This window comes from Engystomops pustulosus, chromosome 4 (assembly GCF_040894005.1).
Source record: "Engystomops pustulosus chromosome 4, aEngPut4.maternal, whole genome shotgun sequence".
NCBI lineage: Eukaryota > Metazoa > Chordata > Amphibia > Anura > Leptodactylidae > Engystomops > Engystomops pustulosus.
In genome coordinates, this window is record NC_092414.1 from 75,267,723 (window position 1) to 75,293,834 (window position 26,112).

Here is a 26,112-nt window from a genome sequence, read left to right on the forward strand (position 1 = left end):
CTCTGTGCCAATAAAACATTTGAGGGGAAACTTTAAATATAAATACAACAGTAACATCCAGTTTATAAAAGAGAAGAAGTTTACTTGACCATTAATTACCATCATTAAATACATAAAAGTGAAAATATTCTGTGAAATAATATGGTAAGTGGGGGGTTAATGAGATGAAACTTATTAGGGGTTTAATCCTAATATGATTGTGACATTTGCATTCATCTACCTTGTTTTCCTGTTTCCTAGAAATAGCTCTGCACCTATTTCAGTAACATTATCCCTTAAATACAGATTCTATTATTCAAGCAGAAAGAACAAATTGGTTATTGAAAATGGAAGATTATGGCAGGAGAAATGCCCCATGCCGAGCTATAAAACCAGGGCTTTAAAGGGAATTAAAAACCTCTGCAAGAAAAAGAGCGTTTATTTTCAATGCGGGTGCCTATTGTCCTGTCTCCACTTTCCATTCCACTGACATGATTTACATTTTACCAGATGTTGAAGAATAAAACGAAGCTGTGTGACACAGTGACACCTGCCTGGCACAGAGAATGTGTTCCAGCAGAAGTGATTTCGTACAAGTCTAGAAGGTCTTTGTCTTCTAATTGGGATGAACTCAGAACACAGCGGCAGACAGGCAGCAGCAGACCTTTCCACCAGCATGGCTCTCAAGGGGTGTCACCAATAAGCATTCACACAATTACACAAGCTTTATAGCCTAACAAGTGCAAGTCTAGAACGGTCAGGTATCAGCATTTACCGCTACAGTTATCTAAACGTAGATCCTACAGAGTGTTCTGGATACAGTATATGACACGCCATTATGTAAAGACAAGTCATATTTCACTGGGAAGAGCAGTGCTAAGTCATTAAAGTGAACTAAAATTCAGGACTTCTAGGAGAGATCATAAGAGACCTTCAAACATGCTAAGGTTTGCTGCATATAGGCAGATGGCATGTGAGATTATTGAACTAAATGAAAACAGCAAAGATTTGTTTACAGGAAGCTCCCCCTAGTGGTGGCAGCATGCAGAGGGTAAACTGAGCTAATGCCAGTTTTCTTGTGTAAAAAGAAATCTTGATGCATGTCATATTCCTGCTTCTAATGCCCTCTTGGAAGGTCTTCTAAATCAAAGGTGGTTTAATGAAAGGGGTTGTGGTCAGAGAAGTTTTCGCAAAGAACAGGGTAAAGATTACTAAAATTTATTGAAAGGAGTGTGCTTCTAAATTGGACACAGTGGGGGTCATTTATTAAGGGCCCGATTCGCGTTTTCCCGACGTGTTACCCGAATATTTCCGTTTTGCGCCGCTTGTACTTAAATTGCCCCGGGATTTTGGCGCACGCGATCGGATTGTGGCGCATCGGCGCTGGCATGCGCGCGACGGAAATCGGGGGGCGTGGCCGAACGAAAACCCGACGTATTCGGAAAAACCGCCGCATTTAAAAACCGAAAATGTGTCGCATAAGGACCGCTTACCTTCACCTGGTCCAGCTCGGTGCATTCCGGCGCGATGAGTTTACTTTCAGCGCAGCAGCGCCACCTGGTGGACGGCGGAAGAACTACCTTATTAAATCCCAGCCGGACCCGAATCCAGAGCGGAGAAGCCGCCGCTGGAACGCGAATGGACCGGGTAAGTAAATTTGCCCCAGTGTATACTACATATGACTAAGAGACAAGACTGGTTCAGTGCCAGTCCCACTTTCACTACAGAATCCACAGTAGTCAAGTGACCCGTCTCCATAGTAGGTACAACACTGCCTTACTTACTGTGGTTAAAGGGGTTGTCCGAGTTTAAAAAAATACATATATGTGGCAGGGAGCGGGCTGACTAAAATAATAAAGCTGTACTTACTTCCCGGTGCCCTCCCGTATCCAGCGCTGCTGCCATGTAAACAAACATGGCCGCTGGAGCAGCGCTGCATTCAGCTTCCGGCCGGCCGTGGCCGGGTACGCCTATCCGTTCCTATACACAGCATTGTGTATGGGGCCCGGAAGGTTGTCGTGTCCGGCCGGAAGCTGAATGCAGCGCTTGTCCGGCGGCCATGTTTGTTTACATGGCGCCCGGACCGGAGCAACAGCAGCGCTGGATACGGGAGGGCACCGGGAGGTAAGTACAGCTTTATTATTTTAGTCAGCCCGCTCCCGGCCACATATATTTTTTTATCAAAACTCGGACAACTCCTTTAACCCCTTTGTGTCGCAGCCTTTTTTCAATCATTTTTCACCTTCAAAAATCTATAACTATTTATTTTGTAACAAACAGTACAACGTGACAGTATTTATAATTATTATTTATTCCATGCCATGTACTTGTAAGCTGGAAAAAATTCCAAATGTGGTGAAGTCTGGGCCAATTTTTTTGTGGGCTCAGTTTTTTACGGCTTTCACTGTGCACTGTTTATTTTTATCTCAGTTGTACGGAAAGGGTGGTGCTTTGAATTTTTAGTTTTTTGTAAAAAATTTTTAACCATTTTTTAGAACCTCTACAGTACTTTATCCCTAGAAATTCTGATTGTTTCTACCATATTCTGCAATACTACTGTATTGCAATATATTGTGGCACATTGTAACAAATCTGCAGAAAGCATACAGCCTCGGGTCTTACAAAGACCCGAAGCTATCATTACAACTGATCACGGCTCCCCTATGATGTCATTGCGAGCGAAGACCAAAAATAAGATGAAGGTGGCCATGCTCAGCCCGATTTTGACTGCCGCTGGTGGTTTTGCTGGCAGCAATCAAAGGGTCTGTATGACCTTGTATGACATCTGTATGAGCCCTACATGAACCCCACAGGGTGAGCCGTCTTTACACATCTTTAACAGCTCCATTCTGTAATAGTATAGTGTGGAATGTTAAGAGGTGAAAAGATTTAGGCATGAAAACTGCCACCACTCTGTTACCCACGTCAGGGGTCAGACAGTAGGTGTTCTCCTTAGGGAGACAATGCCAATTAAGGCCACCTTAAAGGTGTGTGGAGACTTAAAGCCATAGATGCTCCACTAGGGAATTCTGGGAAGAATGCAAATAAGTTTTCCAAGGTGTTAAATGGAAAACAATACCTCCTTTTGCTACTTTGAAAGGCAGCCCCCTTAACATCAAGTATGACTTACAAGAAGTCTAAAAATATGATGTGTGTAAGGGGGCTGCCTTTCAAGGTAGCAAAAGGAGGTATTGTTTTCCATTTAACACCTTGGAAAACTTATTTGCATTCTACCCACGTCAGGAACACAGTGATGTCATTCTATATTCTGGGAGATTTAGCTTTACCCAGAAATATATCTTTGAATGACCAGTGGGGAAGGGGTCACTTAGTCAACGTCCCTTAGTTAAGGCAATAGGCAAGGCAGCTACAGTAGACATTTTATGAAGATCTACCAGCGTGTCTCTACTCCGCACAATACTGAATCTCCATAAATGAAGACCCACATCATTGTGATCCTCTTTCTCTCCTGGGTAACAAGTGGGTGAAAGCTTGTGGTCTTAAATCCTCCTGACAGGTTGCCTAAAATATAATTGGTTGATGTAGAGAATCCAGAACTTATGTATTCTACTTAGAATTCATAAGGCTCAGTTTCAGCAGAGAACACTATGAACAGAGACTGTACACACGGTTGGTTTAGTCTCTATGAGTTCAGAGTTTATATGCATGTTAGTCTATTTAGCATATGTTAATTATTTGTTAGTAAAAGATCATAAGTAGTTATATAGATGAGTCAAAGCTTGCCTACAGTATAAAGTTACCAGAAAGGACAATGTACTTTTAACGCTGTTGGGAGTATTTACTCTAATAGGCGCTACCTGATTTCACATGCTATAAATGTCTTTTGAAACATGGCTGCTGACATTTTATAAAAGTGAATCATGTACTCGGGCAAGCTAGGTAATGCCATTTCTTATGGGAACTGCTCTTCCTTTCAACCATTCTACAAATAGCAGTCCTTTCATCTCTCACCTTTGTAGTACAGACTCATAACTCCTCGAGTAGACTTATGCTAAGGAAGTGATAGGGGAAATAAAATCCATGAAGGAGAACTGGAGAATATTTTTGAAAGCAGTGACAAAGCTTTTTACATTTTTACCATGATCCTGCTAAATCTACTGGGGAAAATTTATCAAAAAGTATCACTCATTAGACCAGTGTAGAATATGGCTACACTAATTGTCTGTTGCGCCAGATTTATCACAGTTTCTGATGTTTGATGATAAAATGTGGGGAAGTTTAAGACCATCAAGTGGTCTAGTCCACTACGCAAAATTTTAGTGCACTGACTTATGTCGTGAGGTCACGCTCCCTTTATGGTTCAAGATAGAAAAGTGTAAAAAAGGCACAATTAGATTGATAAATACTCGACATACTACACCTCACTGTACTGCCAGCTGCATCTTACAAAAATGGACCTACAAACACTCTTAAATGGCCACATTCAGATATAGATGAAATAAAGCAGGACAAATATTATCAATGGACTGCCCAGTCTCTCCTAAATAAAACCTCTACTGTCTTAGTTGTATCCAGCAAGAAAAGACAAAAATAAAATGCATATAGAAAATAACATACACAACATACACAATGGGACAGACTTTTCATCATGTTTAAGACAGAGTTCTCTTGTAATTAGCAACAATAACGGTTTGCATCCATTTTATCAATGGTTTACAACAGTTTAGTTTTTAAATCAGGTAACGTTTATTGCCAACATGTATGATATGGATATCAGGATATACATACATTAATCTTTTTCACGTTTACATCAGTTTTTAAAACATTTTGTGACTAGGATGGCAGGAGGGGCGTGTTCTCTGAAAAGGGCGTGGCTTTGAAGGAAATGGTCAGTGTGACAGAAATAATGCTAATTCGACAGAATTTTGCCACAGTTTTGGGACATAACTAAAAGGTGCAAAGTAAAACTAAACAGCAATAAATTATACCAAATTTATCATCCAGCATCAGACACATTGATAAATCTGGCGCAGCATAACCTTACACTGGCTACATTCACACTACCGTATGGGGGACATATACAAGGTCGATGTATATACGTCACCAACAGACGGCAATGGGCGCACGGAGCGGTACAATGCAGCACACGTGTGGCACCATACCGTTCCGTAGCCGGGAGAAAGATAGGACATGTCCTATCTTTCCCCGGAATACGGCGTCATGCGCTATAAATCACTATGGAGAGGGGCGGGGTCGAGCAGTGCTCACCCCCTCCTCCTCTCACAGGGAGCACACTTTAGTGTGAAGATAGCCTTACAGTGAGAACATTTTTATAAATCTGCCCCACTGAATGTATAAAATGTACACTGATAAAAAGATACATGACACATACCTGGATACTCCCGTCTTTCCCACCGGCAGCCGCCAAGTGATGATCATGGCACAGGCAGCAGCAGGTTAATGAAAAGTCCTGCCTGCTGCTCTGACAAATGACATCTCCAGTCTTTCCATTTATTAACTGACAAGACAAAGATATAATGAAATTACAAATAACAAACAAGTCTGGTGAGGGAGTGAGCATGGGAGGTCTCCCACATATTGCACACAGAAAGAAGCAAAGAACCTGCTTATCCAGCTATGTCTTTTTGACTCCTTGATACTAGTCATTTCTATTAACGTGAGAAACCCAGCTTAAAGGGGTGTTCCCATTTCGACAAATTAATGTTATTGTTTGTATAATAAAAAAATTATACAATTTTCCTATATACTTTCTGTATCAATTCCTCATGGTTTTCTAGATCTCTGCTTGCTGTCATTCTACAGAAAGCTTCTATGTTTACTTCCCGTGGGCAGAAATCTGACCCTGGTCACACAGGAGCACAGCTCGTTATATCACAGAGCATAATCAGAGCAGTGTGATATAATGAACTGCGTTGTGTCAAATTTCTGTCCACTGTAAATAAACATAGAAGCTTTCTAAGGAATGACACCAAGCATAAAACCATTTGGAATTGATACAGAAAGTAAATTGGAAAATTGTATAACTTTTAATTAGTCAAACAATAGCATTTATTTGCTGAAATGGGAATACCCCTTTAATGATAATTTTATCTGTGCCTCTTTCTTGCTCTCTCTCACTAGGCTATTGCTCCTCCCTCTTCCCTTCTCCCCAGAATTCTATTGTGAGCTGTAATATGACAGCTCTGCGACTTTCTATCCACCTCCAGGTCCAATATATGTAACAAGGTTTCTTATGTATGCCTGTACTTCTGAGATATGCGAGGTTATACATAACTATATTAATTAGCTACATAAAAAGGGACCATCCAGGAAAAAACCCTATCCTACTTTTCCTGTGATCCCTCTTGCACTCTAGATCCACCTAACACAAAAGAGGGGAAAAGGTACAGAAGTTTACAGGCATTTTGGAGGTGGTGGAGTATCAATGATTTCTTATACATGAAGCAGCTGGAAGAACCTTAACAAGCTCTGTTTTCCAATTTGAAAAGAACTGGCGAGGAGGCTATGTAGCCGATGTATTGGGAGGTAGGTGGCATTATTGTCTCAATAGGTTACAGTGAGGGAATGGCAGCTGCGCCGGTGTGCAAATCTACATCAGGCCATGTCAGGCGTATAGTTAAAACCAGAAGTTTACATACACTATATAAAACGAGACATAGCATGTTTTTCATGAAATCAGAATAAACCTGTTTTAGGTCAATTAGGATTACCAAAATTATTTATATTTCCTAAATTCCAGAATAATGACAGAGAGAATTCTTAAGGCATTTTCAGACTTGACTTTTTTGTTACTTTTACAGTCAAAATTTTACTTACATACATTTTATTTTATGTTATTTGGTACCATTGCCCTTAAACAGTATGACTTTGAATATCCTCCCACAAGCTTCTCACAATAGTTAGGAGAAATGGGTCCAAATTCCTACCAACAGAACTGGTGTAACTGAGCCAGGTTTGTTGGCTGCCATCCTCGGACCCGTCTTTACAGCTAAGACCATTTTTCAATAGGATTGAGATCAAGGCTTTGTGATGGCCACTTCAAAACATGGACTTTGTCCATTTGGAAGACCCATTCGTGCCCAAGCTTTAACTTTCTGGCTGATGTCTAAAGATGCTACATCCCTATTGCCATATAATGTTCTTTCTTCATGATCCTATTGATTATGTGAAGTGCACCAGTCCCTCATTGATGCTGGCACCCTAACGTGTTCTCAGGATTTCAAGCTTCTCACTTTTACCTCCTAACATAACAATGGTCATTATGGCCAAACTATTCAGTTTTTGTTTCAGAGCACTGAAAATGACTCCATAAATTAAGGTCTTTGTTCTTCGTGCATCTGTTCTGGCATTTCTTAAGTTATGGCTTCTTCCTGGAAGATACAACGCTTGTAGCGAGAGCACAGGTTTATTCCTTTAGCGGCCACGCTCTCCTTCATGTCCATATGGTGTGGAGATGGCGTAAAGGGGGAAATAATATCAATACCTGGCAATTTCCTTGACATTACAATCATTTCAGGGCTTGTACTCCAAAAGACCAAAATGCATGAGCTCCTTCCAAAAGGCCTTCCGTCCAGAAGGACAAACCCACCTACATCTTTATGTCTGGTTAGGATCTCCAATAAACTAGGACAGCCCTAAGACCATATGAAGAAGCAGAAAAAATGATGGACTCGGGACTGAAACAGTAATATTTTATTATTTTACTTACTGCCAATTGGGCAATTAAATAATATTTTCTATACCAAAAACAACCTTTTACTTTTTTTTATTGGTATGTGTTCAAGAATCTACATATTGTTGGTTCTTTCAATTCCACATACTTTAATACAACTAATGCCGAATTCAAGATAGATTTAACAAAAGAGAATTAGTGGTATCCTTGAAATGCCATGTAAGAGGTGGAAAAAAAGGACAAGAGATTCTTTTCTGTCCCCATAAGATTGTAAATATACTCGAATTTAATTGATTTGATTTTTTTTAGAACACTCAGATTAATTATGATAATTACACAAATGAATCCTTGTCTACGTTCATAATAGTAATTACAAGAATCCTAGGGGGAAAAAAACTAAATAAATGCTACTTCAGTGCTGAAGTTATTACATGCTGCAGTATGCTGCCAATAATAATAATAAAGACAATAATTAAAAGAGTTTTTTCCAATTTTATTTAGCTAAATCATTATTATTATTATAAAATGAAATATTATGTACCTCTTTGCGTTGTCATGTCTACTTGCTGTCAGCTAATGGAAATATTATTGTTTACTTCTGAAGACTGTCTGAATTGGGGATAGGTCCCTTATGGATATTAGAACATGTGCTTACATCTACTGTTTTCAAAAGGGCTCATTTTTATGAGGTCTTTGAGAAAACTACCCACATATGCCTTAGTAATATTAATGGTAATTGTTTAATAAAAGGTCTTAGATGTATATATTTAGGATCATTTTTACCACACACAGGGTTATAGCTTTGTTTCCATTCACTGAAGACAAAGATCTAGAAATAGGGGATTTCAATACAAGTAGATGATAAAGTTTTATAATATTTATTTATACAACATGTCTGCCATTTAGTTATCCATCTTTGCTTATAAAAAAAAAAAAAAGTATACATTATCCTCATAATAATCTACTCACCAGTAACCGATCTTCCTTGTCAGGTGCCAAAACCATCACTTCATCCCTGCTGAACACCACATCAAATTCACGCTTTAGGATTGTGCCTGAGGGCTTGCACACTTTACTTGTTTCCCAAAGCTATTTTTATAAGATAAAACACATGAAATTTATTAAGAAGTTTATTTTTGTAGAAGTGAACTGATTGCAATGCACTTACCTGTCAGGACAAGATTTTTTTTTTTTTTTTATATAAATGGATTTTTTCAATTTACAACTGTTTTGATAATTAATCTAAGAATTTCACATAGAATTTGAACAGAAACACAACCAATCTTACAGCTTAGGCTGTGTGGAAAAACAGCTCAAAATACACATTTTTTGTGTTAGGTTTCTAGTAAATTTTTCCTTCAAAATACTCTGTACTTTGTAATTAACTCAAAAATGCACCAAAATAACAAAATTCTTTACCAATCTACTGCCTTATTGTCCTTTAGAAAGATAGTGGCTTTAGGCAGTGGTTCTCCACTTACTCTTATGTACTCTTTCCCAAGTGGGGATGTCCAGTTCATGGAGTCCATGGGATCCATTTATCATAGCCAAGTGGGCATGGAGGGGCATGAAGCGTGGGGTGGCATGGTGCATTCCTACCCTGGGATAGCGGAAGTCAACACTAGGCAGGGCCTACTTGGCTAAGGTATACTTAAAGGGGTTCCCCCACAAACATAAGTTACGCCCTATCCCACAGGGTAGGGCCTAACTTGCTGATCGGTGGGGGAGACAGTGATGAGACCCCCACAGATCACAAAAACAAGGGGTCCGGTGGGGTCCCACGTACCTCTGTCGGACCCCTCTTTTTAATCTCTATGGAGCTGATGGAGATCTCCGAGGCTGAAATTGAACCTGTTCCATGATGTTGGGTGTCCTTCAAATGGGATACACAGTGACCTGACAGTCAGGTCTGTGAAACTGGAGTCATGGAGTCGGTGACCACAAACATATAATAAATTGGAAAAATTATGAAAATTCCTTTTAAATGTCTGTTCTATTTCTGATCTAAATATTTCAGCCAGAGCTGAAAAACATTTGTTGAGCAGACAAATACTGGAGACCACCAGAGCAAACAAATACTGGAGACCACCAGAAAAGAAAAATACTTGAGACCCCCCCCAGAGCAGAGAAATCCTCTCCTTCCCTGGCTACACTTCTCACTGTGCCACACCGCAGCTTCTTCTCTCCTCCATATGCGCGGGCTTCAGGACCCAGAGCATACTGGTACCAGGAGAAGGAGAGGACCCAGGAGCATTACAGTACGTTTGACAAGTATCACTCCTGGGTCCTCTCCTGTTCCTTGACAGGCTGCATGTGGCAAGTATTAGCATACTCGAAGCGGCTCTTGCTCGGACGAGTATCTCGCCTGCTCGAGATCGAGCATTTTCTTAAGGAAACTCAGGAAAGAACAGTGAAGAATACAATGAAAACAGTGAACACAGGATCATTTAAGTGAAGAACACAGTGAAGATGTTTCCGTACATCTGCTAACTTATCCGAAAACACGAGTGCAAAATGGTGTTCTTCACAATAGTATGTGAAGAACAATATGTGTGAAGAACACATTGCAGATGTATGGAAACATCTGCAATGTGTTTTTCACACATATTGTTCTTCACATACTATTGTGAAGAACACCGTTCGGCACTCGTGTCTTCGGATAAGTTAGCAGATGTACGGAAACATCTGCAATGTGTTCTTCAGTGAAGAACACACTGCAGAGGTTTCCATACATCTGCTTACTTATCAGACTTCCTTATTTCTCAATAAAATGACACATTTTATTGCAGAGCCTTGGTCCCCTCGAAAAATGCTCGAGTTTCCCATTGACTTCAATGGGGTTCGTTATTCGGTACGAGCACTCGAGCATCGCGAAAAGTTCGACTCGAGTAACGAGCACTCTAGCATTTTAGTGCTCGCTCATCTCTATTCATGTGCCATGGGTACATCTCTGTATTCAATTCTGACTCTCACATCATTTTTCCCTCCTTTTCTTTGTTCCTTCTCCTACTTTATATCATTATTTCATTAAATCATATTTTGTTTTATGTTGACCTCAGCATTACTACGTTCCTTCTTTCTAGAAATGGTTTCTAGAAAAACAATTATGTACAGTTGTTCATATCCTCTTACTTCTTAACATTTCTATTTCTGTACTGATTTCCTTATAAACCAAGTTAAACTCGCCTTTTAATAATATCTTTCTGTATTTCATAAAATGATAAACTAATAATAACATGTGATATATAGATATAACAGTGCAGGTAGTAAAAAATAAAGGAACTTCTTTACCATACCTTCACTGTCTGGTCATCTGAAGACGTCAAGAATGAAGACCCTTCTGGAGAGAATTTCACACAGTGAACCCAACTTAAATGTGCATTGAAATCAGCGATTTTTGTATTGGAGTCGATATCCCACAGCTAGAAATACGAAAGATACACAGGAAAGTTTTAAAATTGAGTTAACTACACCTTCTCAATAGATTATGCTACTCAATTAGCCCATGAACACTATAGTTATCTGTATATAATGACTAAACATTGGGATGGTGAACATGTGCAGGTTAGAACATACATTTCAAATGTCTCTATCATTATCAATGCGTCTTTGACCTTCCTGCTAGGAGGGAATTTGAGGATTGATCATGTAGGTCTCTAAGCACAGCCATAATTAGAGAAAGAACAGTGAAATTCAGGGACTTCTGCCTTCTGCCTCTGGGCACAGAACAGACGTCCTATCAGAAGCCCAAGGGAATGGAAAGCTAGGACACTATTAATGGTTTGCTATACAAGAAAACTTGTTGTCTTTCCATCATGACACATTGCGCTAATTTACTACCATCAGGTTTCCCGGCGATTTCCGTTTTGCGCCGCATTAAACGGGATTTTGGTGCATTGGCACCGGCTTGCATGCAACAGAAATGGGGGGCATTGCACAACCCGATGGATTTGGACTACACACGGGATTTAATATTTTGAATTGTGTCGCAAGACAAGCACCGGGAAGAAGGTGAACTCCGGCGGACCTCGGCGGGGAAGCGACGGATGCAGGAACTCGGGCATACAACCTTTGTGAATCATGCCGGACTTCATCTTCGTCGGACCGTCCGAATCAGGAATCGCGGCAGGACCAGGTAAGTAAATTAGCCCCTTTGTGTCAATCTGTCTGCAGTGCGTATTTTTAGATCCTATCCCTTCTCTTTGGAAATAGAATATCAGAACTTATGTAAAGCTGTTGAGGGATTTAGACACAAAACAGACATGATGCCATGTCAGGTACAATGAAAACATAATGTAACCATAGCTGTTAATGGAGCCTGGAGCCCATCGGGCTTATTTGCATAATTTTATATTTTTTTTCTTAAAAACAGGGGAGTAGGAACGTTAAAGAAGAGTGGATCCCGCTAGACGGGGCACACACTAGTATTATGTCAGTGTGCTTGGTTTACATTCCTTGATCCTGGTGGTAGAAGTCTTTTAAGAAATGCTTACAGCTAATTTAATGCACTCCAACGTTTGCTCACATGTATATATGCAATTTATAAATTACTATACACTTCTTCTTTAATCTAGGAAGGTTTAAACCGATATGGGTGCATCTAAAGCATCATAGGATACCTGTATAAAGTATTTAATGAGCAGATACTATTCAGTACTGATATATTACCTGGACAACATAATGTGAAAGGGCCATTGCTACAATCTGATTTGTTGTGCAAAAGTCACAGTAGAGTATAGTGCTCTGTTGACACGTTTCAAGTTCAGACACAAGATCACTGCTATCCACGTCAAAAATCTAGGTTAAAAATACATGAGTTATTTGTAACAAAAGCCATATACAAAATAAGGGTTCTTTTTGCCTCCCTTTATTTTAGAAGGATGACAATGCTGTCAGATTGAGTCTAACTATAAAAACCTTCTGTGACACTTACATAAAGGCGATTCTGTGCAGTCACCATAATCCTGGAACAGTCATTAGACCAAGAACAGCATTTCAGCAGAAACTGGGACTCATCGTTTTTTTGGAAAGAGACTGCAACATCAATGGTCTTATACTCATTAGCCGATGCCACATCCCAAAGCTATAGAGGGAGACAAAATATAGTGAGAACTTGGAGAACTTTTACTTTATCAGAAGGTGGACAATATTCACACTGCCGGTAAAGTTTCTGCCTTAGGCACTAATCACACGGCTGTAATTGTGGCTGTGATGTAGCCACATAAATTGTGGCCATATCACAGCCCCAATAGAAGTCTATGGCACCCAGTCACAGTGTCCTACATTTGGGCAGCTTTGCAGTGCGAGCACTTGTCTTTCAATGGAGAGGGGTGAGGAGCGTTCACTCACCCTTCCTTTCTCTACCCAGCTCTGTGCTGACCCGGGATCCGGTTCGCGTGAGCACATGTGAATAAGGACTTAACATGATTTGTTCTGTACTGATAAGGGGAGAAAGAGTCACAGAAAAAGCCAGTAGCAGAATGTTCTAGAAATTGCTAGAAAGTTCTGGGGAAAAGCAGGGATCACATTGTGGCGAACTACGGCTGGAAATGTGTTGTTAAGCAAAAGTAATTAACCCTTTCACAACCCGTGATGTAATAGCACGTCATGGGTCGGCTGCGGGTGCATGGAGAGGGCTCACGGGCTGAGCCCTCTGCATAGCTGGTAAGTCTTTGCTGCATATCGCAAAGACTTACCGGTAACACCCGTGATCGTGCTAGCCTGCCATCTTGTTGGAATTAGTCACTCCGCGTGACATCATTGGGGAGCAGCGATCCGTTGCCATGACAGCCTCGGGTCTTCCATTGATTACAATGTGCGATTTGCACATTGTAATGAATGAGAAGGAAAACCCCATATACTGCCATACATTAGTATGGCAGTATATGGTAGGATCAATCGGACAACCTAGGGTTAAAATACCCTAGGGAGTCTGAAAAATAGTAAAAGTAAAATTTTAAAAAAGTTAAAAAAAAAACCCCTAAGAATTCAAATCACCCCCCTTTCCCTAGAACTGATATAAATATAAATAAACAGTAAAAATCACAAACACATTAGGTATCGCCACATCGGAAAATACCTGTTCTATCAAAATAGAATAACTGTTTTTCACTGCATTTAACCCCGTAACGGAAAATAGCGCCCAAAGTCGAAAATGACACTTATTTTCCATTTTGGAAAATATATACCGGTAATATATATATAAAAAAATCAATAAAAAAGTCCGTCCTAAAAATGGTAGCATTGAAAAAAAAAAAAAAAAAAAAAAAATGACACCACCCACAGCTCTGTACACCAAAGTATAAAAAAGTTATTAGTGCCAGAATATGGCAAGATAAAACAAAAATTTTCTACACAAGTTTTTCATTTTTGTAAATGAATGAAAACATTATAAAACCTATACAAATTTGGTATCCCTGTGATCGCACCGACCCAAAGAATAAAGCAGACATGTCATTTGTAGCGCACAGTGAAAGCCGTAAATTCCAAACCCACAAGAAAACGCTGCAAATGCATTTTTTCACCAATTTCACTGCATTTTGATTTTTTTTTCCTGCTTCCCAGTACACAGCATGGAATATTCAATACCATCACTATGAAGTGCAAGTTATTACGCAGAAAACAAGCCGTCACACAGCTCTTTTTATTTGTAAAAAAAAAAAAAAAGTTAGATGTGGGGAATGTAAAATAGAAATGAAAAAGCAAAAAAGGCCCAGGTCCTTAAAGGGTTTTAAATGATTGCCTTTATTTGTTGTTTTGTGGACTGTTGGATTCTTAAAGGGGTTCTCTGGTTTTATAAATTTTTATACTTTTGGCTCCAGGTGGTCTAAATATAATAAAGTAATACGTACCTTGGTCTGAGTTTCCTGATCAGCATGGCACGTCCGTTACTTCCAGTCTGTGTTAGAATATGGAGGTTCAGGTGACGTCAGGTTTACAGGCCACAGATATTGTCTGTACAGACTGCAGCCATAAGTTAAGTGTGTGCTGTCAACAGGACATCAGCAATGCGGATCAGTATACCAACACAGGTTGGCGTTAATGTGCAGTGCCACACAGGACAGGGGACACAGAATGAGGCATTTGCACAAGCCTTTTAAAAGCCCAACAATCCATAAAACAACCATAACCCGCATAGTAAACCAACTACTAGCTATTCATTAGCACGAAGGTTGCAGGATTCATCGAAATCTAGGTACTTAAACAATACTTTCAAAGCCAGAACGGTTAAATACCAGGTTTCTGTTGTGTGCGGTACTAAAGGACTTCCACAGACTCCCTGTATCTTTCTGCAGAGGAGACATTGGGCAGGGAATCCTTTGCATAGAAGTGTTGGGTTAGTGGCAGAGCAGGGACCACGTCATCAGGGAGATATCAACATCTGTCTATATATGGTCTCTACATCTCCCAGGACTTCCCCAGACACAAGACTCTAAATTATGCAATTATATAATCTTTTGCCCAACCCAGGATTTGAACCCATAACCTCCACACTCCAGCTGCCACAGAGAGACAGACTCTATCCACTAGGCTATGGGCTTAGTGGTTGTCTATGGGAGGATTTTATGTAACTAAGAGCTTTACTGTTACACTGGCTCCATGCACTGGTATATAGAGAGGGATCTTCTCAGACATTAGTATATTTGAGATTATTATTATGGAGATGATTATTATGGAGATTATTATAATATTTTAAGAATATAATACAGTCAAATTAAATGAATAAAAATGCATAAGACAAAAAATAAGGGCTCATTCAGACGGGGCGTTTCCGCTGCTCATCTGCAAAAAATGCGGACGTGATGTCTGATCAGTCCATATTGTATCCATACACCATCCATTATTTTCACATATACAAAAAAAAAGCGGACGGGTTTCTTATCTATTTCTTGCCCTGCCCAGTTAGTTGCCTAGCAACATTTGAAGAAAAAAAACAGTCTGCATACAGTTGTCATGCGTGTTCCGTCCATTTTTTTTCGGATCCATTGACTTTGAATGTACGAGCCCCCAGACTTTGGCATTGCATTTCCAAACGTAATGTAAATGCCACATGTGACCACACAATATAAACATTCAGATAACATTTTTTTTCTTTTCTTGAAAGTATCGTATCGGTATTGAATATTGCAATGCTTTTCTGGGTATCGCACTCAAAATTCTAGTGTCGGTGCAACCAAGCGTATCCAAGCCAAGAAAGAAATATATTTTCCTTCATAACAACAACATAAAAACTTACCTTTAATGTGCCATCCATAGAACAGCTGGCCAAATATTTATCATCTGGTGAAAAACGGCAATGGTTGACATAACCTTCATGGCCAAAAAGAGTGTTCTTACAATGCTTCTTTCCAAGGTCCCACAGCTGTAAACATTAAAGTAGACAAGTTTTAGAGGGGTGCTCTAACATTTTTTTGTATTACTATCTAGGAATTCGGAAGCAGTTGTGGATAAAGAATGTGTAAGAAAATACTTAAAATGTATCTACAATTTTGTACCTTCAAACATTGTTTGACTCAAGAGTATACTCAACATATACACCAAGTTTGTCCTTTTACCCTCTGTTAAGAAGGACAAGATTGGATAAATGTGACGGAAACACACTGAAGCAATGTGTCAGAGGTCCACCCAAGATATAAAGAAAAGATGCAGACACATTATATACAGAGCCTAAAAAAAAAATGACATCGGTACTCAAATATAACATAACATAATAGAACATAACCTGAGCATCAATAATAGCCAATAAATTTTCTTTGAACAAGGGGATCATAATCCTCAGTTTCTGGCACTTTCATATACTGGCCGAGAAGTACTGAAAGTGAGAATAAGAACCATATATACTCGAGTATAAGTCGACGTGAATATAAGATGGGACCCCTAATTTTGCCACAAATAACTGGGAAAACATATTGACTCGAGTATAAGCCTAGGGTGGAAAATGCATTGGTCACAGCCTCCCCGAGTAATGAAATGCCAAGCAGCCTTCCCCAGTTATGAAATGCCCCATGCAGCCCCCTGTAATAAAATGGCCCCGCAAAAGACCCTCAAGGAATGAAAAACAATGCAGCAGCCACCCTAGAAATGAAATGACTTTCAGTCTCCCTAATGTTTCCCCTGCAACCAACACCCCCTAATGATGAAATGCCCTGCAGCCAGTCTCTCCTACTGATGAAATGCCCTGCAGCCAGCCCTTCCTACTGATGAAATGCCCTGCAGCCAGCCCTTCCTACTGATGAAATGCCCTGCAGCCAGCCCTTCCTACTGATGAAATGCCCTGCAGCCAGCCTCTCCTACTGATGAAATGCCCTGCAGCCAGCCTCTCCTACTGATGAAATGCCCTGCAGCCAGTCTCTCCTACTGATGAAATGCCCTGCAGCCAGCCCTTCCTACTGATGAAATGCCCTGCAGCCAGCCCTTCCTACTGATGAAATGCCCTGCAGCCAGCCCTTCCTACTGATGAAATGCCCTGCAGCCAGCCCTTCCTACTGATGAAATGCCCTGCAGCCAGCCTCTCCTACTGATGAAATGCCAAGCAGCCTTCCCCAGTTATGAAATGCCCCATGCAGCCCCCTGTAATAAAATGGCCCCGCAAAAGACCCCCAAGGAATGAAAAACAATGCAGCAGCCCCACTAGAAATGAAATGACTTTCAGTCTCCCTAATGTTTCCCCTGCAACCAACACCCCCTAATGATGAAATGCCCTGCAACCAACACCCCCTAATGATGAAATGCCCTGCAGCCAACACCCCCTAATGATGCAATGCCCTGCAGCCAGCCCTTCCTACTGATGAAATGCCCTGCAGCCAGCCCTTCCTACTGATGAACTAAACTTATATACTCACCTGCCGGCGCTCGCCGATGCTCTGCACGGTTTTGCTTCCTCTTTGCAAGTTGGTTGTTTATTGTCCCAAATCACGCTCTCATATGTAAACATTAATACTTACCTAGAGCTGTGTTTGCATCTTGTGCTCTCGACTTCATTGATGCCGCGGTATACAACGTCGGTTTCATTGACTAACCATGTGGGCACTGAAAGCTCTGGACCAGAGTAAGTATATATTTTTTTTATTGTAGACATAGAGACGTGTGGGTGGTTAAGTGTCCCAAATCACACTGACAGTTTCCCTGTATATGTTGGCTGATCTGTGGAGAGAAGCCTGCACTGCAAATCTATGACGAATTAATGTTATTGGTTGTTTTGGGAGATATCCAATGTTCCTTTTTTAACTTAAGCAGAGATGAAGAAGTGGAGAAGTAAATTAAAGAAAAAAAAAAAGACATTTTGTACGAATCAGGAAATAATATATATATTACTGTAATTAATTTTCTTAATCTGGCCTTATTGCTGGTTGAGTAGTGGTTGGTATTAAAACACCTGTACAGAAAGCTCTATTCAACTTAACAAGTGATATTTACTGTTGAAAATCCTTTGATATTTCAAGATCAAACCGACTAATAGTAATTATTTCTGCTTTGCCTTACAGACAACATAAGTGTGTGGTAATTACAGCACCATTACTTTCTGCCCCAATGAGCTAGCATAGTAATTACTGGGAAAACAAGCGAAAATGTGCCTGTCCAAAATGGCAGCGCTATTCTTTCCGCATGGCTAAAAATAAAAATGACAAACAGAAACTGTAGTAATAATAATTACAATGTTGAATATGAAAAAGGTTGACATACTTTGAGCAGGCAGTCATGGGAACATGTGGCAAGGAGAAAAGGAGAACCTCCGTTGGTGAACTGGCAGCAGCTGACCGGCTCTGAATGTTCATCATAATCCCGGATCAGCGTTCCTGTTACCGCATTCCAAACCTAGATGAAATGAATATAACATGAAATGCCTATAGTCCTCATAACCAGACACAACGTGAAAGATTCAGAACGGTACAGAATGGTCAAGACAACAACATAAACACAAACATATTTAACACCTTATCTCCACACCCGTTTTCCACGTTAATGACCAAGCTATTTTTTAATTTTAGTTTTCTCCGAACAAAATTTTGTTTTTAATACACAATTTTGGGTTTCATGTATCCTACGGTTAAACTTTTATTAACCTTTTCTGTGCTGTATACTTGCATAAAGAACGCAAATCTGGCTTTTTTTTCCTAATAAAAAAAAGAGGACTCTAGGACGCCCAATCACTGCTGCAGGGTGATGATGGGTGGCAGAGGGAGCCCAATCCCTTTCTAACTTGCTTAAACACTGCGGTCAAACATGGACTAAGAGATTAAATATCTGGCATTAAAGCTTTTCAGATCCAGGTGTTAGTGCTGGGGCTGGGCTGTGATATTGTAACATGGTCCAGCCCCAGCAAGACCTGATGTCCTGCAATCTTCTTCTAAAGTGACATCTTTCTATGGCACCACATCAGAAGACGAACCCTCAATAACTGCTGTAAAAACCCAATACAGCAGTCATTAAGGAGTTTAATTCTATTTTATAAGGGCTAACCTCTGGGACCACTGATACTGAAAGAGAAGTGACTACATTACTGCTTTTGCAACAAATCCCAAGTAAGTTGCAGACATCCCCATTTATTACATAGCGGTGCTGCAGTTACTTCTACAATTCAGATTCTCTGGATTATGGGTATATATTAGTGACAACACATTCAGTGATATGGAGCAAATATGCCATAAAAAAAAAATCTAACAGATTAGCAGCAATTCATTTATAGAGGAGAAAAACAGTGTGCACTCCTTAAAGGACATCTACCACCATTTTTATCGGTGGTAGACTGCCCTGTAAAGCACCCGCGTTACCTGCTGGGAATGACAGATCCTTTTATAGCTTCCTCCAGGGCCTCCGTCAGAGCAGAAAATAAGGTTAGAAAAATATTCAAATGAGTCAGAGGCGCCCAGGGTCTGGTCGTCCGAGCGCCTCCTTCCTTCTCAGATACCTAATTTATGCAAGCCCCCTGCCTCATTGTTAAGCACTCTCCCAGTCTTCTCTGCAGCCAGACAGCTGGGTGATCACTGATCTCATGGCCGTGACCTCAGTAAAGGTCCTTTAGCCTACTAGTGGTCATAGTGTGTTACGCTGTGTGTGCTGTCCTTTCTTCACCATGGATATGGCTTGAAGGAAGAAACTACAAAGATGCAAGCGCCATTCTCTTTCTCTTCCATTGCAAATATCAGCAGCAATATAAAACGAACCCTGCCTATGTAACACAAAACCAATCTAAATGGATACACATGTATGGAGAGATCAACCAGTATTTCCATTTCTTAGTGTATTAGTAGCCATGATGCACCTGGATGTAAGTTAAACAGCAAATCATAATGTAAACAGTGTTCAAAAGGCTAACAGTTATGCAGCATCCATTCATCCCCACCTCCAGGTACTGCACTATATGTTTGGTCTTATAGGTTTTTACACAGTACCCGTACTTTTCAGACTATAAGGCACACCAGATTATAAGGCGCACCATCAGTAAATGCCTGCTAAACCGTCTAGGTTCATATATAAGGCGCACCTGATTATAAGGATGAATGACCAGCAGGTGGCAGACCTGTGCACAGTTCAGGCGTGTTGTCTGTAAGTACGGTTCATTTATAAGGCGCACTGGACTATAAGGCGCACCTTTGTTTTCTGAGAAAATCAAAGAATTTTTTGTGCGCCTTAAAAAAATACGGTATATACATTTATCTGTACACAGAAACCAGATGTACTTTGTATTATGTAGTGTTGTACTAGTTTGCATTGATACGATTACAGTACTTGTGTAATCCTACTATGCTATGGAAACCATAGAAACCACTGCCACTAACCAACATCACAATGTTAATACTCCCCATATGAAATCTGGGTCTCCCCACCTTGTGCCCCAGAATACGGTGACTTTTCGTGCCTTGTGCCCCAGAATACGGTGATACAAGGCATGACAAATCCCCCTTCCCTTACTCTTTATAGAGAAGATTTTGGAAAAAGGAAGAATCTAGCCATTAGGCAAATGCGCTCTGAAAAATAATGATTAGAAATGAAAGCAAAGTTTTAATCATTATTCATTATTTTTGAGCACAGACTTGCCTGGTTGCCAGATTCCTCTATGTATCTGTATTACAGCACTGTTTTGGCAGAGGAAGCAGGTGAGAAAAGTCTAGGGAAAAGACCTTACCTTTACTTTTTTATCGACTGAACAGGTTGCTATGTATCGGTCATCGGCAGAGAAGGCGCAGCACAGAACTTCATCATCATGAGCTTCTATGCTAAGCAGATTTTCCCCAGTTCCACTTTTAAAAACCTAAAAAAGGAGAAAAAAAACAAAAAGCTTTGTTTAGCTGACAGCTTACTGTATGTGTTCTTATAGCAAATGCCTTGCATGTACAGTGTGTGCAGAGAGCCATTTCTTTTCAGGTTATATTTGAAAAAACATGTGAAGAGCAAAAGGTAGGAAGCCATCTCAACACTCTTGGTATACTTGAAGTCAGGTGGATGAAAAGAAGGCCTTACGCTCAGAGAACTAATGGCCAGGTTGCTCTGGTAGTCAACAGCTGAAGGAGTTAGAAGAGTTGTCTCCAGTATGACCTTTAAAATCAATATTTTATTTGCTTTTATGCATTATGAACCAAACATACCATGAGAATGCTGTAGCTACTCTGATGCAGGCACATTTCCTGTTTAATCTCGGAGCGGAGTGGTTTTGATGAAAAAACTATTATAAAATTCAGGACCTTGGGAAAGCTGGATGCCTACATAAAACACATTACGCACAGAGCTTCCTGAACTGTGCAGACAGAGCTAATCAATCTGAGCTGGATCACTCATACACAGCAGCTGGGTGATGGTGCAGCGATTGATTACTTCTGCCTCTCAGGGATAAAACAGTGATTACATAATTCTCTGGTGCAGTGCATAACTAAAGTGAGAGGAAAAGCGCAGAGCCAGGCAAAAGAGCAAGAGAGCTTCATTATCATAATTTTATAATTGTTTTTTCAGCAAAACCACTCAGCTCAGGGATTAAACAAGATATGTTTCTGCATCAGTGTAGCTAGAGCATTCTCAAGGTATGTTTGGTTCGAAATGCATGAAATTAAAAAATGGTAGATTTCCTTTAAGGAAGAATCATTAAAGCATTGATTTTAATTGTCATGCTAGAGATAACTTTCCTTACTCATTCAGGTTATATCCTATCCATTTATTACACCTATTCAGGTTATACCCTATCCATTTATTACACCTACTAGGTTTCTCCCAGTAGAGTATGAACTGGCACATGTGGAAGGAGGACCTATTACAATGTAAATCTATTTACAGAGAGATTATTGAATTGGATTTGTTGGGTTTTAAAAATTCCTTTTGGATCTTATTATGGAGGAGAGACACTTTACATTGTGAACCCCATAGGAGATGGGGACTGATGGGAGTGCAATTTTAGCTATCTATAACTGGGAGGAATCTTTTAGATAGAAGGTCATTTAATTCTAACACAATTCATATCGGTCAGTAAATGTGACAAGTAATGGAACATTAATGAAAACTCTTCCACTGGAAATAAACGTAGAATATTTCTATAGTAGGACAGCAAGCAGAGATCTAGAAAACTATGAGGAATTGCTACAGAAAGAATATTCGAAAATTATATAACTCTTCTTTACACAAATCATATGTATTAAGGACACAGGGTATTTTCGCTCATTTCTCGCTCTCCATCTTCAAAAATCCATAACTTTTTAATTTTTCCGTGTACAGAGCTGTGTGAGGGCTTATTTTGTGCGTAACAAATTTTACTTTCCCGTTATTTATTATTCCTGCCTTGTAGTTTTCAAAAATTAAACGAATGTATACAAAAAAGAAAAAAAAATTTGCCATCTTCTGACGCTAATAACTTTTTCATAATTTGGTATATGGAGCTGTGTGATATGTAATTTTTTGCGAAATGACCCAACGTTTTCATTTCTACCATATTGAGGACAGTGCCACATTTTGATAATTTCTTATGTCATGTAAAAAGATGTAAAAGTCGCATTTCGGACATTTAGGCGCCATTTCCCGTCTCGGAGGTCACCGCCGGTTATAACCGTTTATATATTTTGATAGATCGGGCATTTTGGGACTTGGCGATACCTAATTACCTGTTTATTAGGTTTTATATCAGTTCTAGGGAAAGGGGGGTGATTTGAACTTTTAATATATATATATTTTTTTTACATTTTTTTTAACTTTTTTTTTTTCACTATTTCTTAGACCATCTAGGGTACATTAACCCTAGATGGTCAGATCGTTCCTACCATATACTGCAATACAACTGTATCGCAGTATATTGCATTTCTGCTCACTATACACTACAATGAGCCACTGGCTCATTGCAATGGATAGGCAGAAGCCATTCAGCCTCGGGTCAGACAAAGACCCAAGGCTACCATGGCAACCGATCACCGCACCCAATGACGTTCAGGGGAGTGATGATCACACGGCGGCAAAGAAAAGGTTGACACCCGCGATCGGTGCAAGCAAGTGATGGGTCTTTGCTGCAATATACAGCAAAGCCCACTTTCATACACTCTTCATATATTTATCCGTCACGGAGAGTGAAGGGGTAAAGGCCTCTTGCACACAAACATGTGCTCGCTTTGGCCATAGCCCGGGCAAACACACGGCCAGGTGCATAGAAAGCCGAGCAGCTAAATATTTTGTGTGATGGCCGCCCGGCAAGGTCACGGTTCAACCCAATGGGGCTAATTTACTAAGGGACAGCAGATTGCACTTTCGTCAGATTTGCAAAGTTTTCGGGATTTGTGCCGCTGTGACAGGTATTTAATTGGGTATTTTGTCACAGGCACAACCGGACAGAGCGTGGGATTTAACATTCAAATTTGTTTTATCCAAAGCACTTACATGCACCGGGAAGAAGATGGTGAACTCCGTCAGACCTGAGCTGGGAAGCACACATGTAGGAAATCGGGTGCACGATCTTAATGAATTGCGGCAGAGTTCATTCTCGGCGGACAACGCACATCGGGGAACGCGCCAGAGACAGGTAAGTAAATGTGCTCCAATGTGCTCACCACACCATGACCAGTGCCATAGACCTCTATGAGGCTGTGTTCTGGCCACCAATTTTGCCCCCATTAAGGTAATCTGCATAAGGCGTAAATAAGTAGAATGCTGGTGCAGTAATAGAAGTGCTGTTGCTGCTGCAGCCTCCAATTTCTTGTCTCTGTACTTTCTGCTAGGGATTTCAATGATAAAGTAGCAGTAGTGGGTAGTGCTTGGCAGTACTGGTCAGCGTGGGAGTATGTAAAACATGTGTACATGGCCACGTCCCTGGTGTACTGAGCTATTTTGCATAAGCATACAAATTTAATTTTGTCCTGGGAAAACAGGAAACCTATACAGGTAGTCCTAAGGTAACATACAAGATAGGTTTTTTAGGTTTGTAGTTAAACCCATAGTGCTATAAATAAACGAATACAATAAATAAATACAATGAATTAATAAAGTCATTAATCACAAAATGGAGATGACATTGTTTCCTTTTATAATTCACAAAATGTTATGGCCTCTCTAAAGTAGGCGGTTATCTCCAAAATGGCTGCCATCTAAGACTACAAGTCCCACGATTCCTCAGTTCTTACTAACTGCTCCTCCCTGTCATGCTCTGCTCCTAGTGATGTTTAACAGACTGTCCTGCTCTGTTACCAGTGTGGTAACACCAATGATTTGTGTAACTGCCATCACTGCACATTGCATCACGGAGACACAACATTGGCCATACTGGTTGTACTGAAACCAACCAAGTACAGCCCGACATAGTGGTGATCACATGACCTGCTCAGGCAGGTGCAGGACCAGTAGCATTTTAATTCACCATCATAATGTATGTATGTTCACAACATTTTTATGCTAAGGCACGAAAAGTTTTAAATAACAACTAATTACATATTAGCTTATATTTTAATGACCCATTTGAATTTGAATGCATTATGATTATTTCTGGAATACCCCTTTGTAGTTTTAAGTTGAATTTGTATGCAAGTTGGAACAAGTATATTTTTTAACACAAAAAAATACACAAAGAGCGAACCAGTTTATGGAAGGATCCTAATACATTATCAACAAAATACTGTAAAAACAGACATTGGTTTCCCATCTCCTTACACATTAAAATATACATTTTCATCCATAACTCATAAAAAGATGAAATAATCAACCATGTACATGGTAGAACAACGAACAGTTAAAAAAGAGCGTCAACATGCAGTCACTTCAAAATAGCTCAAAATCCTGATGTTGTAAGTGCCCCAAGAAGTAAAAGGGTTGCAATAAAAATTTGATATGTGGCGTTACCTGTAAGGTTTTATCAGCTCCAACAGAGGCAATCTTCTGTCCATCTCGAGAAAAGCAGGCATGGAACACTGCATCTGTGTGAGGACGCACCGCTAGTCTTGCCAGGTTCTTCATGCTTTGCTTGTTTCTACAACCATGTAAACAAATCACTTTTGTTGAGACTTTATACAATCATCTGTAATAGACTTATAGAAAACTGGTCTTTAAGCACTGAAAAATGTCCTTCGTGGTGTTTAAATTGGTTTTTTAAGAGCTAAGGACATTTGCTTAATTACATTGCTGTTAACACGATGTATTGACGACATTTTGTAAACACAAATGCTAACAAGCAATGTAATCTCCTATCTTCAGCTGTTGTACTGCATTTCAAAAATGTCAACTCCACACGTAAACACAACCCAAGTATAATTTTACATGGCTCAGATCTTGGTGTAGAGAAGAAGGATCTAGGTTCCTGGAGCAATGGGATGACTTTTCATTGGGCTACTGTTCTGCTGGGGTAGCGGAGTATTGAAACTAGAAAAGAGGAGGGGGAAGACAAGTAGAAACTACAGGGGTAGATATGTCAGAGAAGGGGTTACCTATGCTGGGACGATGAAGGGGGGAGTAAGGCTGTGGATAGAGAGATCCACAAATTACTAACCAATAGTGATGACTTTTGTGCCCATGAAATTACTAGAAATCAATAAAAAAAAATTAAAGTGGAAAAATACACTGTATGTTCACAAATGCCAGAAGTATTTCAGCCAAAATGGGCGAGCTTGAGGCCCTGGTATTAGAGGAACACAAAGATATAATTGGTGAGACAAGAATGGAAAAAGACTGGAAAGACTGGAAAAAACAGAAGAGATGTGGTATGTCAGAAGAGACTTGAAAGCGAGTGTGAATGAGAGAATAGTTAATGAAGAGTGTGAGGAGGCTGAATCTTTGCGAGTTTAGCCAAAGTCTATAGACCCCCCCCCCCTACATCACTGAGGAAATAGAAAGTAACCTACACAAAAGTGGAGTGGGCAGCACAGGACAGGACTATAGTGATCATAGGAGACTTTCACTTCCCAAATATTAACTGGGGTAAGGGTTTTGCTTCATCTTTGATGTAGAGACATTTTATCCAGATGTCCAGGTCCTGATACATATAACCATAGTATTCAAATAGGGAGCTTTTTTCATTACATTTGCTT

General features: G+C 40.1%; 1 protein-coding gene across 4 annotated transcripts in view; it reads right to left on the reverse strand.

The window, feature by feature from the left end:
* APAF1 (apoptotic peptidase activating factor 1) overlaps positions 1 to 26,112 on the reverse strand; it is a 58,892-nt gene that overhangs the window by 13,355 nt on the left and 19,425 nt on the right. For 3 of the 4 annotated variants that reach the window (XM_072146329.1, XM_072146326.1, XM_072146327.1), the window contains 9 exons: positions 24,932 to 25,058; positions 20,760 to 20,885; positions 18,317 to 18,448; positions 15,870 to 15,995; positions 12,567 to 12,716; positions 12,302 to 12,430; positions 10,930 to 11,055; positions 8,603 to 8,722; positions 5,333 to 5,458 (listed from right to left, as the gene is read on the reverse strand). In XM_072146329.1, coding sequence (XP_072002430.1) covers positions 5,333 to 5,458; positions 8,603 to 8,722; positions 10,930 to 11,055; positions 12,302 to 12,430; positions 12,567 to 12,716; positions 15,870 to 15,995; positions 18,317 to 18,448; positions 20,760 to 20,885; positions 24,932 to 25,058 — 1,162 coding nt within the window. The remainder of the gene's footprint in view (positions 1 to 5,332; positions 5,459 to 8,602; positions 8,723 to 10,929; positions 11,056 to 12,301; positions 12,431 to 12,566; positions 12,717 to 15,869; positions 15,996 to 18,316; positions 18,449 to 20,759; positions 20,886 to 24,931; positions 25,059 to 26,112) is intronic. The other variant, XM_072146328.1, reaches the window with a different exon arrangement.